Source organism: Heteronotia binoei, chromosome 2 (assembly GCF_032191835.1).
Source record: "Heteronotia binoei isolate CCM8104 ecotype False Entrance Well chromosome 2, APGP_CSIRO_Hbin_v1, whole genome shotgun sequence".
NCBI classification, from domain to species: domain Eukaryota; kingdom Metazoa; phylum Chordata; class Lepidosauria; order Squamata; family Gekkonidae; genus Heteronotia; species Heteronotia binoei.
In genome coordinates, this window is record NC_083224.1 from 194,173,808 (window position 1) to 194,192,851 (window position 19,044).

The 19,044-nt window shown below is 45.6% G+C and overlaps 1 protein-coding gene across 7 annotated transcripts in view; it reads right to left on the reverse strand.

The window, feature by feature from the left end:
• TCF3 (transcription factor 3) overlaps positions 1–19,044 on the reverse strand; it is a 181,177-nt gene that overhangs the window by 146,381 nt on the left and 15,752 nt on the right. For all 7 annotated transcript variants that reach the window (XM_060232788.1, XM_060232787.1, XM_060232782.1 and 4 more), the window contains exon 2: positions 14,518–14,590. In XM_060232788.1, the coding sequence (XP_060088771.1) occupies positions 14,518–14,590 (73 nt within the window). The remainder of the gene's footprint in view (positions 1–14,517; positions 14,591–19,044) is intronic.

Sequence of the window (19,044 nt, forward strand, 5' to 3'; positions counted from 1 at the left end):
GCTGTGTGGGAAAAAGCTCTAGCTCTACCTTCTTCCCTAAGAACAAGTGAGGGCCTTATGGTATTGGGTATCCACTATACTTTACACCAGGGGTGGCCAACGGTAGCTCTCCAGATTTTTTTTTTTTGCCTACAACTCCCATCAGCCCTAGCCTTTGGCCATGCTGGCTGGGGGCTGATGGAAGTTGTAGGCAAAAAACATCTGCAGAGCTACCATTAGCCACCCCTGCTCTACACGAAAGCCAGGCGTCCCCAGATACAAGGGTAGCTCACCAGAAATTAGCCAGTAAACCCAATCATTTTCTTAACAAAAGCGGGACCTCTTCAGACAGTCCCTAATCTCAGATACAACACAGTTCCCCTTTTCAAACCTGACCCAACCTGAGAGAAATTGTAACAAAAGGGGGGGGGGGAAATCTGTATAAAAGTAACAACTGCTGATACAAGTCTTGGCTTGCTGCTCTATATTTTGAAGCATACAATTTATTATCGGTATTATTGACAAAAAAACACTACACACGAGATGCCAGATTTTAACAACAGGAAATACTGGTTATTCCATTATTGAATTCAAGGGTGAGAATATTTTCCGGTTTTCAGAATTGTGACCCTTCTGACGTTTTGGGTTAATATGATTGTTATATTTTTTAATTGCATATTTACAGCTTTCCCTAGTGTACTGCAGCCTGAAGAAGGCAGATGAAATGGAGAATGGCCCAGGCCATCCATTGTTGCTGCTGTTGCGGTAATATCAACCCTCTATTGTAATTTTCCCAATGTTGTTAAAATCTGGCATCCAGTGTGTAGTGTTTTTCTGTCAATGATATTGGTAATAAATTGTTGTCAAGCATTGATATTTCGCAATAATCAAAAACTTGTTTTATTGTTCGTTAATCAAAAACTTGTTTTATTGTAAAACTCCATAGCTTGCTCCAAGGGCGGATATCTTGGAAGTAATGGCTTACTTAGTATTGGATAGAATCTTATAGGCAAACTTCAAAAGGCAGGGTTACAGATAACTTCAAAAGAATAACATAAAGATACAAATTGAGTTGAGGGTTCACAGGCTATGCTCTAGTATCTCTTTTATGACTAAGGAATGCTAGTTAATGGCAACATCTCCATTTCTCACACATTCTCTGCGAGCCGATAAGGCATGACTGTGTGAATCTGGGGGAGAGGCACTCTACACCATTAATACAAGGTTACTCTGTTTGTTAGGTACAATTAAAACCAGTATTTAGAAATAGCATGCTTGACATACTGCCCCCCCCCCTAAGATCTTCGGGGTTTGGAAGGATAAGCATTATAAAACTTTTTTTTATTAAGTCTGGTGCTTTGACTTGTGAGCCCTCCACCCATTCGTCGTGGGCTGGCGAAAAATGCTTCCATCGGATCAAAAAATATAATACCCCCCTCTTTAGCTTAGCATCCAATATTTCTTTAACTTCATGGTGACTCTGATCCCCAATCAGGATAGGGTGTGGAGCTTGAGGTCAAGGGTGCCAAGATGTAGCTCCAGGGTCTCGCAGGAGTAGACTACAATGAAAAATAGGATATATTTTACTAAACAGTTTGGGTAGTTCCAGTTCCACTGTCACTTTATTGCTCACTCTTTTGATACAAAAAGGTCCCAGGAATTTGTATGCTACTTTCTTAGAAGGTTGGGTAGCGGTAGATTCTTAGTGGACAAAAAGACTCAGTTTCTCCCACTTTAAAATCCCAAGCAGGGGTATGACTCTTGTCATAGCTAAAGAAACTTACAAAAAACACTGAGTCCAAATTTTCCTGAATAACCTTTTAAACTTTCCCTAGTTTTCCCCACCACTGTTCGAAGGATGAAAGTACTTCTGGTGCTACTCCTCCCGGTAAAAGTGGGAACGGCTTTCCTTCGTACCCATTCACTACTAGAAATGGTGAAGTCTTTGTGGAGCTATGCACACTGTTATTGTATCCATATTCTGCAAATGGCAGGAGCTCCACCCAGTTCGACTGCTGATAATCCCAAACATCTTAAATATTGCTCTAATAGAGCGTTCAACCTCTCCATTTGTCCGTCCATTTGAGGGTGGTATGCTGAACTCAGTCCATGTTCGATTACGGTCAATTTACAAAACTCCCGCCAGAAATTGGCAACAAACTGCGGGCCCCGGTCGCTAATTACCTTATCCGGGAACGAGTGTAATTTAACCACGTGTTGGAAAAACAATTGTGCTAGTTTTTTAGCCGTGGGAATTTGGATGCAAGGGATCAAATGAGCTTGTTTTGAGAACGTGTCTGCTATCACTAAAATCACAGTTTTCCCTTGCGACATCGGTAACTCCATAATAAAATCCATTGAGACGACTGACCAAGGCTTGGTAGCCGTCTCCAAAGGTTGTAACAATTCGGGAGGTTTCCCTCCCCTTCTCTTCACCATTAAACATACTAGGCAGGAAGCAACATAGTTGGAAATGTCTTTCTTCATAAATAGCCACCAGAACTGTTGGTTCACCAAGTGGAGTGTTTTCACATATCCAAAGTGCCCTGAAAGTTTATTATTGTGACAAAATTGCAGCACTTCTTTTTGGAGACTTTCAGGTATGTAAAGTTTACCAGAAGCCCCCTTCTCCCTTTGTCACTCCCTCTGGTTTGGTATCTCCCTCCTTTTCCACTTCGCTGATTAATCTTTCTCCTCCCCACTTTTCTTCTAGGTTTTCACGCTTTGCTTTGGAGCGTGTGGTTACGGCCCCTCCTAACTGACTTGGTGGGATGATGGAGTTGATCACTTCCTCCCTCTGGCTGTTATGTTGAGGGAGCCTAGATAGTGAATCAGCCAAAAAGTTTTTGGAGCCAGGGATGTGTTTTAAAGTAAAGTCAAATTTGGCAAAGAAGCTCGCCCACCAGATTTGTTTCTCGGTTAGTTTTCTTCATCCTGTAAGGGCTTCCAGATTTTTGTGATCTGTCCAGATTTCGAATGGAATCCTCGCCCCTTCTAACCAGGATCTCCATGTTTTTAAAGCGAAAGTAACTGCGAACGCTTCTTTGTCCCAAACTGACCAATTTCTCTGTTCATGAGTGAATTTTTTAGAGATGTAGGCACAGGGCTTTAACGCATCCTCTTCGTCAGGTTGCATTAGAATTGCTCCTACGGCGACGTCACTAGCATCACATTCACAATGAAGGGCTTTAACATTAGGGTGAATTAGAATGGGTTCACTTGTAAATAGTCTTTTTAATTTATTGAATGCCTCTTGGCATTTGGCTGTCCATTCTAACTTAGCTCCCGGCCGTTTGGTTTCCGGACCCTTCCCTTTTGTTTTCAGTAGATCTGTCAGCATTGCGTGCGCAAACCCTTGTATGAAATTACAATAAAAATTCACAAATCCAAGGAAGGATTGGAGCTGTCTACGTGTCCTCGGGGGTTCCCAATCTATTACAGCTTGTATTTTAGCTGAGTCCATGGCTAGCCCTCTCCCAGACACTCTGTACCTTAAGTAATTCAATTCTGTCTTGTGAAATTCACATTTGGATAGTTTGGCGAACAGTTGATTCTCACAGAGGGTTTTCAGGACTTCCCAGACCAATTTTACATGGGCTTGCACGTCTTTGGAATAAATAAATCATCCAGGTACACCACTACCCCTTTGTACAAGTACTTGCGTAGGACTTCCTTTATAAAGTTCATGAAAATCCCTGGAGCTCCTTGTAATCCAAAAGGCATAACCAAATATTCAAATTGTCCCATGGGCGTATTAAACACTGTCTTCCATTTGTCTCCCTCTTTGATGCGTACCCAGAAGTAGCCGTCCCATAAGTCTAATTTGGTGAAAATCTTCCCCTCTGATACCGTACTGAGCAAGTCCTTTATCAGAGGTATGGGGTACGCATTAGAGGTAGAAATCCCATTAATCCCCCTAAAATCTGTGCAAAGCCAAAGCCCCCCGTTTTTCTGTTTCTGAAAAAGCACAGGAGCAGTGTGGGGTGCTGTGGCGGGTCTCATAAAACCCCTTTTAAAATTTTTGTCCAAGAACTTTTGTAACTGGCCTTTTTGGCCCACCCCATCGAGTACAGTTTAGCTTTTGGGAGTTCCTGTCCCGGAATCAATTCGTGTTTAAACAATTTATTGGTAGCATATGGTTACAAAACTTAACTATTTCTTAATTTTTTTTCCCTCGCATTAACCCATATGACATTTCCATCCCCCCTCCCTCCAATGTTGACTTCCCCGAGGTTATAAATTCAAAATCAATATTAAAGGCACTTCTAACTGCTAAAGTTCAATGTATATATTCTTACTACTAAAAAAATTGTCCAATGTTTCTTTACTTTCCAAGTTTTCTCCATATATCCTTTAAATTTTCTCCACTCCCTTTTGAATATCTCTAAATCATAGTCTCTTAGCTGTCCCGGAATCAATTCAATGGCACAGTCAGTGTTTCTGTGGGGGGGAAGTTTGTTAGCTTCCTCTTCACTGACCACTCGTTTTAAGTCCCTGTACTCCTTGGGGATTGACTGTACTTCCTCAATGGTTAAGCATAGCTTCTCATTCCTAGGGGGTGGTTCTGGACCCCAGTCCCCATTCCAATGATGGTGTTCACACCTTTCATCTCTAAAGTCTATGATTTGTTACGTCGAGTTCGTGTTTGGCGAGCCATCCTACCCCTAGCACAATGTCAAAAGATGAAGAGGGGCCTATTACAAATATTTCCGTGTCCCAGTGGTCCTCTATTCCCACTGGTACTTCTTAGGTCTGCTCAGTGCAAGGCTCCCCTCTCATTATAGCCCCATCCATTTGTTCAAACTCTATCGGGTGAGGTAATGGGCTCTTATGGAGTCCCAAAGCTTCCACCAATTTGGGTGTGATTATATCCCTGGTACATCCCTGAGTTAAGCAGCGCTCGAGCATGGATAAATCTCTTTAATTTGTGGTTTAACAGAGTCAAAGGGATGAAAAATAAAGTTCCAGTTATTCTCACCCATAGTGGTGCCGTTAATTCCGCAACCTGCTTTTTGGCACCTCTCAGTGCAGGTCATCCCCGTTTCCCGCCGGCTCATCATCCCAGGATGTTTCACTCAGCTCGTCTACGATGATGGTTTCATCTCCTAGGGGGGTTGCAGTGGCAATACTTCCCTCTACCAATTCCTTCGATCGACTTTCGGTCTTCTTCGCTTTGGGTGCGCCAGGTTTCGGAGTAAGGGGGGGGCCTCGAGGTCGTTCCGGGCAATTTGCGGCCAAGTGGTTTATGTCTCCACACCGAAAACAGCATCGGGGAGTATTTGGTTTAGTAGCTCCCCCAGCTGTGCTGGCCTTTTCCCCATCTTGTTTTGCCCCCAACCAAGACTCACGTCCCACCTTTCCCCCTTGCTGCTGTTGACGTTGTAGGGCCACTCGTTTCATGTTGGTTTCAACTTCATCTGCTAGTTGCACCCACCCCACCAGCATGGTGGGGCATGGTTGCTACAGAGCCCGATCCAGCATGCTCGCGTTTAGGCCCCTCTGGAATTGCTCTATCTTCATTTGCATTTTCCACCCACGGATCTTGGCCGTGTTAGCTCGGAACTCGGCGGTGTACTCTCGCACAGACTTGGGATCCTTGCTGTAGGTCTCTCAAGGTAGTGAGGGCCCTAGTTTCTTGTAGAGGGTCCTCATGCTGGGTCAACAGTGCCTGAAGGAAGGCGGCCACAGTGTCCAGTTCAGGGCTTCTGGTCTCGTACAGGCTCACGTACCATCTTTTTGCAGCCCCTTTCAGCTTCAACCCCAGGTAATCCACTCTGCTGAATTCATCAGGGAAGGTGTTTCCCCAATAACGCATGAAGCTATTTGCTTGAATTGAGAAGTATTCCACCTCTTCTGGATCCCCGTCGAAGGTGGCATCCAACTCTCTTCCCTTCCCATAATCACAGGGAATAAGAGGTAGTGGAGGCGGCGGCACTGGCGGTTGTCTTATTGGAGGTGGTACTTGTCCTCCTCTCGGGTCTGGCGGCTGCAGTTCTCTCTCTAGTTGCCTCCTCATCTCTTGGGGCATGAATGTAGCATTGGCTTGCATCTCCTCTCTCAGGCACTTAGCCATTTTGGCCATCTCATCTCTCACTATCTGGAAGAGCCCCCGGTCATCAGGATCGGGTTCTTCTTTCTCCTCATTCGGGCACGGCTGCTCTCTGTCACCCCCATCCTCCTCGTTTTTGTCCGGCCTCGGTTGTTCCCGGTCATCTCGACCGCCTCCTCCACTTGCTCTCAAGCTATCCTGGTCACTTTCTTCTCCCACTCTCGCCCGGAGGGATGATAGTGCCAGGATCGCTTCTTTCTGAGCCAGTGCCTCGTCCATCAGGGTGGTGGATGTTCTGGGGACCCACACTTTAGGAGTGATAAACAGTTGCTGTATATGCAGGGGAGATCCTCTCCCTGTGACTCTCCGAGCATCGAAGATGTGCCACAGGGGTGTTCGCACTCCAGCACCTTCTCCTCTAGGCTCACCCCGCAGTCTGTCCAGAGTTATAGGGAGTCTTCCATTTTCTGAAGTTCTCTCCGCCATACGGTCAGAAAGTTGCCAGTTCGGTTACACTCCAGAGTGAGATTACTTCCAAAATGTTAAGCATCGATATTTCGCAATAATCAAGCGTTTGTTCTTTAATCAAAAACTTGTTTTATTGTAAAACTCCATAGCTTGCTCCAAGGGCGGATATCTTGGAAGTAATGGCTTACTTAGTATTGGATAGTATCTTATAGGCAAACTTCAAAAGGCAGGGTTAAAGATAACTTCAAAAGGATAACATAAAGATGCAAATTGAGTTGAGGGTTCAAAGGCTATGCTCTAGTATCTCTTTTATAACTAAGGAATGCTAGTTAATGGCAACATCTCCATTTCTCACACATTCTCTGAGAGCCGATAAGGCATGGCTGTGTGAATCTGGGGGAGAGGCACTGTACACCGTTAATACAAGGTTACTCTAAACATCCTGGGTAAAGATGGATTTATTATGCATTCAAAGCGGGGGGGGGGGGGGAGAGAGAAGGGGGGAGAAGATGAAAAAGGGGAGAAGACAAAGGTGATACTCTGCTGTAAATCTGGCCTGTTTGTTAGGTACAATTAAAACCAGTATTTAGAAATAGCTTGCTTGACAACTGTTTGTTTCAAAATATAGAGTAGCAAACGAAGACTTGGATCAACAGTTGTCACTCTTATATAGGTTTTTCCCTTTTGTTACAATATCACTTTTCTGTATAGCCATCGAAACTGTGGCAGAATTGAGATCCCACAACCAAACATAATCAGGGCTTTTTTGTAGTAGGGACTCCTTTGCATATTGGGCCACACACCCCGATGTAGCCAATCCTCCAAGAGCTTACAGGGCTCTTCGTACAGAGCCTACTGTAAGTTCTTGGAGGATTGGGTAGATTAGGGTGGGTGTAGCCTAATATGCAAAGGAGTTCCTGCTACAAAAAAAGCCCTGAGCGTAATTAGACCAGGTCCAGACAGATCCAAGTTCAGACCCCTGCTTGGTTATGAGGTTCATGTAGCCCAATACCTCCTTCTCTGCCTAAGCTACACTACAGGATTGTTGGGAGAATACAATGTAAGAGACAGGGAAAGAACCAAAGAGGTGAACACTGCCAGATCCGTCTCTACTAGAGATGTGAAGGCCGGGAAACAAACTGAAAAAATTCGGAAAAAATCCATTTCCCCCCCATTTTTTTCCTGAAGTCTTTTTTGTTTTTTTCCAAAAAATTGAAAAGAAATTGATTATGGAACGTTTTATTTTAGCATGATGAATAAAATATTTTAAGACAAGGTGTTCAAATATTTTCCAAAGCATTTCTAAAAAATATGTACGAACATATGAAGCTGCCTTATACTGAATCAGACTCTCGGTCCATCAAAGTAAGTATTGTCTAATCAGACTGGCAGCAGCTCTCCAGGGTCTTGTGGAGGTTTTTCACACCTATTTGCCTGGACCTTTTTTTGTTGGAGATGCCGGGGATTGAACCTGGGACCTTCTGCATACCAAGAAGATGCTCTACCACTGAGCCACCGTCCCTCCCCTGATTTCTTCCCATTTTCAATGGGAAGTATGGTATCAGATTATTCTAATTTCTGTGCCCTGAGGACAAGCCAATCCTAGGTCATGCCTAGTCATTGAAACTTAGTCCTACACTCCCTTCTAGACACTTCCCCTCTCTTCAATTCTTTTTAGGAGAATAAGTTTTTTATTTAATACTGTGGAAAGGAAATATGAATAATTGTTAATTCTGAATTCTTTAAAAAATTGTTTTGTGGAGTTCTTTTTGTCTGTTCCACATAAACTAGTAAACAGTTTAGGAGATTGTTGCTCCATCTGTTACAATTACAAACCAGTATTATTTAAAAAAGTAACTTCTGTTTGTAATAATTGTTTGGATACACTGTATTTTTGGGTACACTGTATTTTTAATATGCTAGCTGCGATAATTTCATGCCAAGTAAAATTGTCCATAGTCATATTTTATGTTCCTAAAGTAACAATTACTTTCAATCTGGAAAAGAAAAAAGAAGAGCTAATGTAGCATTTTTTTTTTCAATTTATCCAAAAATCACCATTTTTTTTCCCTGGGAGAAAAAATGGGAAAAAACGGGGGGTGGGGGGGGGTGTTGTTGTTTCAGAGCTTCAAAATTTCTGGAAATTTTACATCTCTAGTGTCTACCCCAGAGCTGGCCCTAGGATTCCCTCTTCTTTGGGAATGCTTCCGAATCCTACTACAAGGCTACATTCAGATTTCACAGTTAACCATGGTTAGTTTGGCCAAACCCTGGTTTAGCTGCAACACAGATGGACTGATTTCCCACTGGCCTTATCCCGCTCTCACTCTCCTCTTCTCCGCGAGCCTTCCACCAGATTTCACACTATCTGTCGGGAAACTGCAACTCGTTCCGCCTCTTTCGCACAGCAAACAAGAGCCTCAAAACCAGTTTCTGTTTGCCGTGTGAAAAGGGCAAAGCGGGTTGCAGCCCCGAGGCAGAGTGTGAAATCCGACCGAAGACACGCGGAGAAGAGGAGCGCAAGAGCGGCATAAGGCTTGTGGGAAATCGGTAATGGTCTAGTGTCCCTTGGGTTTGCTGGCTGGTGCCAAAGCAAGGCTTCAAAAGGTGCAATAAAAGTCTACAAAGCCCTGTCCCGGACTAGGATTCGCACCTGCCCTTTGTGGCTGCCTGGCTAATAGCCAATAGCATGAAGAGGGTGCCAGCAGAAAGGTAAGAAGCAAGGAGTTTGCCACTTCTGTCTAGCAAACGAAGCAAAGTTTTCTGGACAAACCACCACTGAAATAAAGCCTGGTTTACCATTTGGTCTGAATGTAGCTTTTCTGATTCCCCGCCAGACCGTTTTCCTCACACCTATTCCCGGGAAACACTGTCCTATTCTCTCACTCTCTGTTTGTTTTAAAGCACTGTACACACACGCATGCACAAAGACTCTTTAAAATACCCGTTTGCTGTGTATTTTTACAACATTTCGATTATTTTCAGTTGTTTTTGCAAACCGTCGTGAGCAGTCAGATAAGGAGGGCTCGCACAGAGTGCCTCTTTAACATAAATAATTAAAGGGAGGAAGAAAAAGAGGAAGGTCTGCATTGCAGCAGGGAAAGAAAACAGGCCGGGATCAAAATCAAACACAAAAACGTTCTCCTGCCTTCCTGTTCTGTGCCACTTTTAAGAGCCCAAAGAAGAGCTCTATATGGACCCGGAAATGGGGAAAACCTGGGAGAGTATGACGCTTTCTCAGAGTCAAAACTGGCTGTCGGTTCTCTAGGACTTCAAACAGAGAAAGACTGTCCAGATCATGCATGGCCAAATTTGCTTAACGTAAGAGCCACAGAGAATAAACATCAGATATCTGAGAGCCACAAGACATGTTTGAGAGCAGGAAAGAAGGAAAGAAATGGAGAGAGGTGGAAAGAAAGCAACTTTAAATGCATTCTCTAAGCTGCCAGCTGGTTTGGCTTGGCGAAGTGATTTAAAGAGAGAAATAAATGCCTACTCCAAGTCAGCCAATGGGTGGTGGGCGGCTTCGAGAGCCAAAGTTTGGCCACCCCTGGCACAGATTCTTTAACGGGAGATGTCAAGATCTGAACCTGGGACTTTCTTTGTACCATGCTGGTGCACCCCCACTGAGACATGCTCCCTCCCCAAAACAAGGCACTGAGTATCAGGACTTTTTTTGAGCAGGAACGGGACAGGAATGCCGTTCTGGCTGGCTTGGCATCAGGGTGTGTGGCCTAATATGCAAATGAATTCCCGCTGGCCTTTTTCTACAAAAAAAGCACTGGCCAGTATAAAACTACGAAGATGCCTCAGGTCAGATCAGAGAACCGGTCCATCTAGATCAGGGGTGTCAAACATGCAGTCTGTGGGCCGAATCAGGCCCCCCCGAGGGCTCTTATCAGACCCCTAAGCAACTGGCTGTCGTCTGCTTCCTTCTCCCTCTCTCTTGCTTCCTTCTGCATCACAGCTTGCTTTGCAAGGCTTGCTCAACTGCACAGGAGCTACAGAGCAAAACCTCTATTCTCTCCATTGGCTGAGGATCCTCCCTTGGGAAGGAAGGGGGAGAGGGAGAGCTTGCTTTGCCAGGCTCTCTCAATCGCACAGCAGAGTTACTGAGCCAAGCCTCTCTTCCTTCTATTGGCTGAGGCTCCTCCCCCTCCTAGTCCCCTGGGGAAGGAAGGAAAGAGCCAGAGCTTCCTTTGCCCAGTTCTCTGGATCCCATGGGAGAAATACAAAGAAAGCACCTTTAAGACCAATGAGTTGTAATGTTTTAAGTTTTTAAAAAATATATATATATATGTGTGTGTGTGTGTGTGTGTGTCTATATCCTTTATGAAATTTATATCTCTACTAAAAAGGTAAAGGTAGTCCCCTGTGCAAGCACCAGTCGTTTCTGACTCTGGGGTGACGTTGCTTTCACAACGTTTTCACGGCAGACTTTTTACAGGGTGGTTTGCCACTGCCATCCCCAGTCATCTACGCTTTCCCCACAGCAAGCTGGGTACTCATTTGACCGACCTCGGAAGGATGGGAGGCTAAGTCAACCTTGAGCCAGCTACCTGAACCCAGCTTCCACCGGGATCGAACTCAGGTTGTGAGCACAGCTTAGGACTGCAGCTTTACCACTCTGCACCATGGGGCTCTGTAAGTGTATTTCTACTACCTCATCTTAAATAGGTACACACATGGCCCAGTCCGACATGGCTCGGCCCAACCTGACATGGCCCCGCCCAACAAGGTCTCATTTATGTCAAATCCGACCCTCATAACAAATGTTTGACCCCTCTGTTCTAGATCAGTATGATTGACATTCAGCGTCTTTTCCCAACTGTGGCAACCTGAGACCCTTTGAGTTGGGCCATTCCACAAGTCAAAAGGAAGGGAAAGGTGCCATAGAACAAGCAGAACACAAAATGTTGAGGGCAACTGAGCCTCAAAACCAAGATCCCAAGGCAAGTTTTTCAGCTTCGAACCAGCCCCGTAAAATCACCCTGCTCGCCTAAGGCGGCCACAAGGATCGAAAGCAGGTGATCTTCGAGAATGTCTCTGTCCATATGTGCCCCAGAAAGCACTTCGTTCAGGGTCCCAAAACCTCCTTAAGAGCTCCCGACCGAAAGAGGCTCGACTGTCCATTACCAGAGCCAGAGAGTGTTCAGTAATAGCCCCTGCTTTGTGGAACGCCCTCCGCGAAAGCCCTGTGGGACCTGCCACAGTTCCGCAGGGCCTGTAAAACCAAATTATTCAAACTCGCCTTTAGAGGCTGAAGGGAGGTAGCTATTACTCCACGGCACACCAACAATCCCACCGAATCATCATAACCGAAGCAAGAACGTTCAAAGTAGTTAAAAATGCCCGTCTTGGTTTTAATGACTGTAAACTGTACCGGTTGATTTTATTGTGTAATCTGTTTTTAATGTTTTATGTGCTTAAATTTGCTGTCGTTAGCCGCCCCGAGCCCGCCAGGGGAGGGCGGGACATAAATTTGATAAAATAAAAAGAAAATAAATTTATCAGGGGCTGCCCCAAAACGACAAAAGCCAGGCTTGCAAAGCAGGTAACTTTAGTGCTATGTATTGTTTTTTAATCGCAGGAACGGTTGCTGTGTGCACCATAGCTTTTAACCCACCCCCCCTCCCCGAGGGGACACACGGCAACTAATCTCGCTGTTTTAAAATGTGCAAAACTGAAAATCAAAAGGGGGGGCAGGGAGGGATGCAGACCAGCTTCAAAAGCAAGGAGGGCGGGGAGGGAAAGCACCGTTGCTTTGTTCTGTTGCCGCCTGCTTCAGATTTGGGACAGGCACGGACTTGTGCCTCTATTGAAAAAGAACGTCCCCAGTTTAAAACGTTTTGTTTATTTTTTTTTTAGAAAAACCTCAACCCGATCAAAGCAATCCTTTCGAACGGGAACTTTCATTTTATTGAAACACTAGCAAATGGATCTAGAGAAGACCTGCAAAGAGGGAGGGGGGAATGCACTGCACCCACGCAAACACTTAGCTGCCAAAAACTTAAAAACGGAAGGGATTTGTTTCTTCCCCGCCATGAATGATCTTTCTTTCTTTCTTTCTTTCTTTCTTTCTTTCTTTCTTTCTTTCTTTCTTTCTTTCTTTCTTTCTTTCTTTCTTTCTTTCTTTCTTTCTTTCCTTCTTTCTCTCTTTCCTTCTTTCTCTCTTTCTTTCTTTCTTTCTCTCTCTCTCTCTCTCTCTCTTTCTCTTTCGAAAGGTAACTTTGGCACAAAAAGACTTATGCATGACGGTGAATAGAGGGGTTCAAGAACAGGGCGGGAGGAAGAAAGCAGTCTCTCTCTCTCTCTTGCTCTTTTTTTTTTTTAAATGGCAAGCGATGAAGTCTACGCCCTCCATGGAAAAGAAACAGTGTGGCACGATGCTAAGTGCTGATCTAGGATTGGGCCTGCAAGACATCATGGTGAGTGGCCTAATATGCAAAGGAGCTCCTACTAGAATTCCTTACAGGGCTCTTCGTACAGGGCCTACTGCAAACTCCAGGAGGACTGGCTACATCAGGGGGGTGTGGCCTAATATGCAAAGGAGGTCCTGCTAGAATCCCTTACAGGGCTCTTCTCACAGGGCCTGCTGCAAGCTCCAGGAGGACTGGCTACATCAGGGGTGTGTGGCCTAATATGCAAAGAAGCTCCTGCTGCAAAAAACCCCAAAACCTTGGTGAGCGTAAACCTCAGCGCTGATACAAGGTTACGATCTGGGCCTAGCCCTTGCTGAGGCGGCCAACCTGTGTCCAGGCTGTAGCCCTTCATGAACAAAACCGTACCCCCCCAGAAAGAAAAACAAAAGCCTGCACATCGAAAGCCAGCCCAAACTTTTCCTTCTGAGCAGGCCCCCCTCAAAAGTCAGCTCTAAGCCAAAATTGACTTCAGATTTTATCTAGCCACGCAGCTAGGCAGGAGTGGGATTCTAGCAGGAGCTCCTTTGCATATTAGGCCACACCCCTTGATGTAGCCAATCTCCCAAGAGCTTACAAGGCTCTTTTTCATAAGCTCTTGGGAGGACTGGCTACATCAAGGCGTGTGGCCTAATATGCAAAGGAGCTCCTGCTGGAATTCCACTCCTGCAGCTAGGTATAAATGAGGAGGCCGAGCACTCCTCGATTTGGGATAGGGTTGCCAGACCCCCTGCTAGAGGTGGGGGTCTCTGGGTGCCAGGCTCCACTGCCCCACAGCTGATCATCTGGCTTGGGGGAGGGGGCTTACCTAGAGAAAGAGTGAGGCCCAGTCAAAATTGCAGTGACATGTCTATGGAAGTGACGTCATCGCTTTGGTGACACCAGGACAACACTCTGGTATTTGGACAAAAACTCTATGGTAGAAGTCAACTTTACCACAGAGTTTTTCCCAAATACCAGAGCATTGCCCCAGCTTTGCTGCATGATGACATCACTTCCGGGTCATGCCAGACACATAGGGTTGCCAAATCCCCGTCCCCCCCACCCACCTTGGAAGTGACGTCATTGGAAATGATGTCATCACACCAGCGACGTCACACACTGGTCGCTCTAGGAACGTTTGGGAAAACTTTATGGTTTTCCCGGACACTCTAGCGATTTGGGAGGGAAAACTCTATAGTACCATAGAGTTTTCCTCCCAAATTGCTAGTGTCCGGGAAAACCATAGTTTTCTCAGATACTCCAAAGCAGCCGGTGCGCGGCGTCATCGCGCCAGCGACACTGGGGGAGGATCCAATGTGGGCCGGTGGGTTGGGAACCTCCAAGGCAGGAGAATCCCCGCCTGACCTGGGAACTTGGCAGCTCTACAGACACGTCACCACATCATGAGCTTGACCTCCCTCCCGCTTCTGGCAAGCCCCCGCATGCCCTGCTGGTTGCCAAGTTTCTCGTTTGGGGGGCAGAGGGAGTTGGCAAACCGCAGGGAGCTCAAATATAAAAGCCACAGATCAACTGGGAAGAGGAAAAGAGAAAATATGGGTCTAATTCAGAGAACACCCTTCCAAGGTTGGCGAGAGACCAAAAGAAAATGACAAACTGTACCTGAGCCTCCGAACTGTGTGCTCGCAAGTGTCGTGGGTCTGTTTTTGCCATTGGCCACAGGCAGAGGGAACATCTAGAAAAGAAAAGCAGAGATGAAATCAAAGACGACGACACAGCGCCTTGGGGGTACAGAAGCGGGTAGCTTGGGGGATATGTCTCGCAACTCCCTTTCCTCCGGCTAGCCACTCTCTCTCTTTGCCCAATGCATTCTGGGTAACCTACACCATGATAATATCCGGCACGGTTCTAATGCACTACAGATGTTGCTTCCCCTCAGGGGTTTTTTTTGTAGCAGGAACTCTTTTGCATATTAGGCCACACACCCCAGATGTAACCAATCCTCCTGGAGCTTACAGTAGGTCCTGGACTAAGAGCCCTGTAAGCTCTTGGAGGATTGGCTACGTCAGGGGTGGGTGGTCTATATGCAAAGGAGCTCTTGCTACAAAAAAAGCCCCGCTTTCCCTATTTTTATTTATTGATTTAAGAGACTTTTAACCCACTTTTCACCATCCACGAACAATTCAATAACCTTTATCGGCATGATATCAAACATAACAAGGAACCAATCCATCCATCACACGGCAATTCGCAAATACATTAGGCACCCTCCTAAACGCTAAATATAAAAATGTTGCAACAGCTTCAATTTACCCATTGGTTCTGAGTTGAAAACAATTTTATACTTGTCGGGCTTCGCTGTTTGCTCACTCAGACAGGGGTCAACGATTACAGAGCGCAGGTCAGAGTAAAAAGTACAGTTTAGGAACACATGTTCTGAAGTTTCTACCTCTGGACATCCACAAGCGCACGGTCTGTTAGCATGGGGAGTTTTATGGAATCTTCCAAGAAGTATCGCAGATGGTCGCACACTGAACCTAGCTAGTGAGTTCATCTACAAAGAAAAAGGCGACTCACCTGAGTGGCAAATCTAAAGAAGCAGTAAGAAAAAATTGGGAGCCGTTTGACACTCTTAGCTAATTTTCTGATTACAACTGTCGGATGTGAAGTGCATTTTTTTGTTTTTACTTACCACTATTACGCAGTATTGTATGTATATTGAGACTACGATCCAAATTAAGAAAGTTGGAGCAAGAGTTAACGATACGTATATAACATTGAGATTGTATGCTGGAAATATGGAAAGACGTTATGGTTGCGCAGACTGGCCTACTTTTCTGTCTATCTATGTACCATTTCTTTTCTATACCCTTTTATCCCCTTTGCCCCTTATTTCTGCTTATATGAAGTTAAAGTTTATATGAAGATAAAGTTATAAAACTTTAAAACTTAAAAAAAAGAAAAAGGTGGCTCACAAAGTACACATAAAAGACAAATACCACAAATGCACAAAAGAAATAGGAATGCCAGCTTCCAGGTCGCGGCTGGAAGTCTCCCAGAATGACAACTGGGTCTCCAGCTAATAAGAGACGACCTTTGCTGGAGAAAACAGCTGCTTTGGAAGTATCAGTCTCTATAGCAACATACACAACGGGGAGCCACATGACGCAGAGCAGCAAGAAGCTGCAGTACTGCAGTCCAAGCTCTGCTCACGACCTGAGTTCGATCCCGGCAGAAGCTGGGTTCAGGCAGCCGGCTCAAGGTTGACTCAGCCTTCCAGGGCCGGTCAAATGAATACCTAGCTTGCTGGGGGGAAAGTGTAAAACAGGGGTCCCCAACTCTGGGGCCTTGGACCGGTCTGGGTCCGTGGCCTGTTACCAACCAGGCCATGAGTTGTATAATTATTTCATTATATATTACAATGTAATAATAATAATAATAATAATAATAATAATAATTAAAAAAAGAAGAACAAGAACAAGAATAAGAAGGAAGGACAAGAAGATGACAACCACGACATTGGATTTATATCCTTGCCCTTCACTCCAAATTTCAGAGTGGCTCACAATCTCCTTTCCCTTCCTCCCCCACAACAGACACTCTGTGAGGTGGGTGAGGCTGAGAGAGCTCTCCCACAAGCTGCCCTTTCAAGGACAACTCCTGCGAAAGCTCTGGCTGACCCAAGGCCATTGCAGCAGCTGCAAGTGGAGGAGTGGGGAATCAGACCCGGTTCTCCCAGGTAAGAGAGCTCTGGCTGACCCAAGGCCATTGCAGCAGCTGCAAATGGAGGAGTGGGGAATCAGACCCGGTTCTCCCAGATAAGAGAGCTCTGGCTGACCCAAGGCCATTGCAGCAGCTGCAAATGGAGGAGTGGGGAATCAGACCCGGTTCTCCCAGGTAAGAGTCTGCACACCTAACCACCACACCAAACTAAGAGAAATAAAGTGCACAATTTTATCATCCGAAACCATTGCGCCCGCCCGCACACACCCCGGTCCATGGAAAAAATGTCTTCCACAAAACCGGTTCCTGGTGTCAAAACGGTTGGAGACCGCTGGTGTAGAGGATTGGGGAAGGCAACGGCAAACCACCCCGTAAAAAGTCTGCCGTGAAAACATCGTGATGCGACATCACCCCAGAGTAGGAAATGACTGGCGCTCTGCTCTTTTGCAAGATGTATGATGGTGTTTTAAAGGTGTGCAATGTATTTTAATATCTTTTTACAAAAAAAACGTTTGCTCTTTTAGTGCATTCATTTGTACATTTTTCTGTGCAGCTGGTAGAAGCTTTACTGTGAAACAGGGGATCAAGTACGACCCTGTCGCGTTTCATACGCCTTGCTGCACTGGATTATTTCTTCACTCCCCAGAAGAAGCTACCTTTGCCACGACCTGAACTGCTTCTATGATTTTTTTTCAACGTTGATTCGTTCATTAAGAGACTCGAGTGCGGGTGCGGTCTTCGTGTATCTTTTGATTCATTTCACTTTATATCATTTATTCTTATTTATAAAGCACTCGTACTATTCGTTAAATATTTTTGAGGCTGGTTTTTTGCGGAGGTATTTACCTATTTCCTGCCCCACCTGGGGACTGACAGCCCTATTCTGGGGCCCTTTTTCTGGAGCAAAGACAAAAATGAAGTGAGCCAGGGGCTACAAAACTGCAAGCCAGCTCATAACAACTCATAAGAACATAAGAGAAGCCATGTTAGATCAGGCCAATGGCCCATCCAGTCCAACACTCTGTGTCACATAAGAACATAAGAGAAGCCCTGTTGGATCAGGCCAATGGCCCCTCCAGCCCAACACTCTGTCACATAAGAACATAAGAGAAGCCCTGTTGGATCAGGCCAGTGGCCCATCCAGTCCAACACTCTGTGTCACACAGTGGCAATTTTTTTGTGTGGCTAATAGCCACTGATGGACCTCTGCTCCATATTTTTATCTAAACCCCTCTTGAAGGTGGCTATGCTTGTGGCCGCCACCACCTCCTGGGGCAGTGACCTCCACATGTTAATCACCCTTTGGGTGAAGAAGGACTTCCTTTTATCCGTTTTAACCTGACTGCTCAGCAATTTCATCGAATGCCCACGAGTTCTTGCATTGTGAGAAAGGGAGAAAAGTACTTCTTTCTCTACTTTCTCCATCCCATGCATAATCTTGTAAACCTCTATCATGTCACCCCGCAGTCGACGTTTCTCCAAGCTAAAGAGCCCCAAGCGTTTTAACCTTTCTACCTGTGAGAGCTATGGCTGACCCTTCTTATGTCGCCAATCCTCCAAGTGCTTACAGGGCTCTTTGTACAGGGTGTACTATAAGCTCCAGGGGGATTGGCTACACCAGGGGGTATGGCCTAATATGCAAAGGAGTTCCTGCTACAAAAAAACACCCTGCAAATTCCTGACCAGCAGTGTTCCCTCTAAGCTGAGTTAGCGTGATCTAGCTCACAGATTTTTAGCCTCCAGCTCACATATTTTTGTCTTAGCTCAGGAAGGATGACCCCGGAGCACAATAGTTTATGCAACAGCTCACAACTTTAATGCCAGCAGCTCACAAAGTTGATTTTTTTTGCTCCACAGCTTAGAGGGAGCATCTCTGACTGGTTATGAAGTCCACATTGTCCATCCGCTCCCACTCTGCTTAAACCAGGAGCGTCAAACTCATTTCTTATGAGGGCCGGATCTGACATAAAAGAGACCTTGTCAGGCTGGGCCATGCTGGGTTTGGCCGAGCCATATTGGGCCAGGCCATGTTTGTACCTATTTAAGATTAGGTAGCAGAGATATAAATTTTATAAAGAACACAGGCAAACACAAATATATATTTTTAAAAAATTAAAACATGCTTAGAAATGTCAGCACTCATTGGTCTGAAAGATGCTTTCTTAAAGAGCCAGTTTGGTGTAGCGGTTAAGTGTGCAGACTCTTATCTGGGAGAACCGGGTTTGATTCCCCACTCTTCCACTTGTAGCTGCTGGAATGGCCTTGGGTCAGCCATAGTTCTAGCAGAGGTTGTCCTTGAAAGGGCAGCTGCTGTGAGAGCCCTCTCCAGCCCCACCCGCCTCACAGGGTGTCTGTTGTGGGGGAGGAAGGGAAAGGAGATTGTGAGCCGCTCTGAGACACTGTCCTTGAAAGGGCAGCTTCTGGGAGAGCTCGCTCAGCCCCACCCGCCTCACAGGGTGTCTGTTG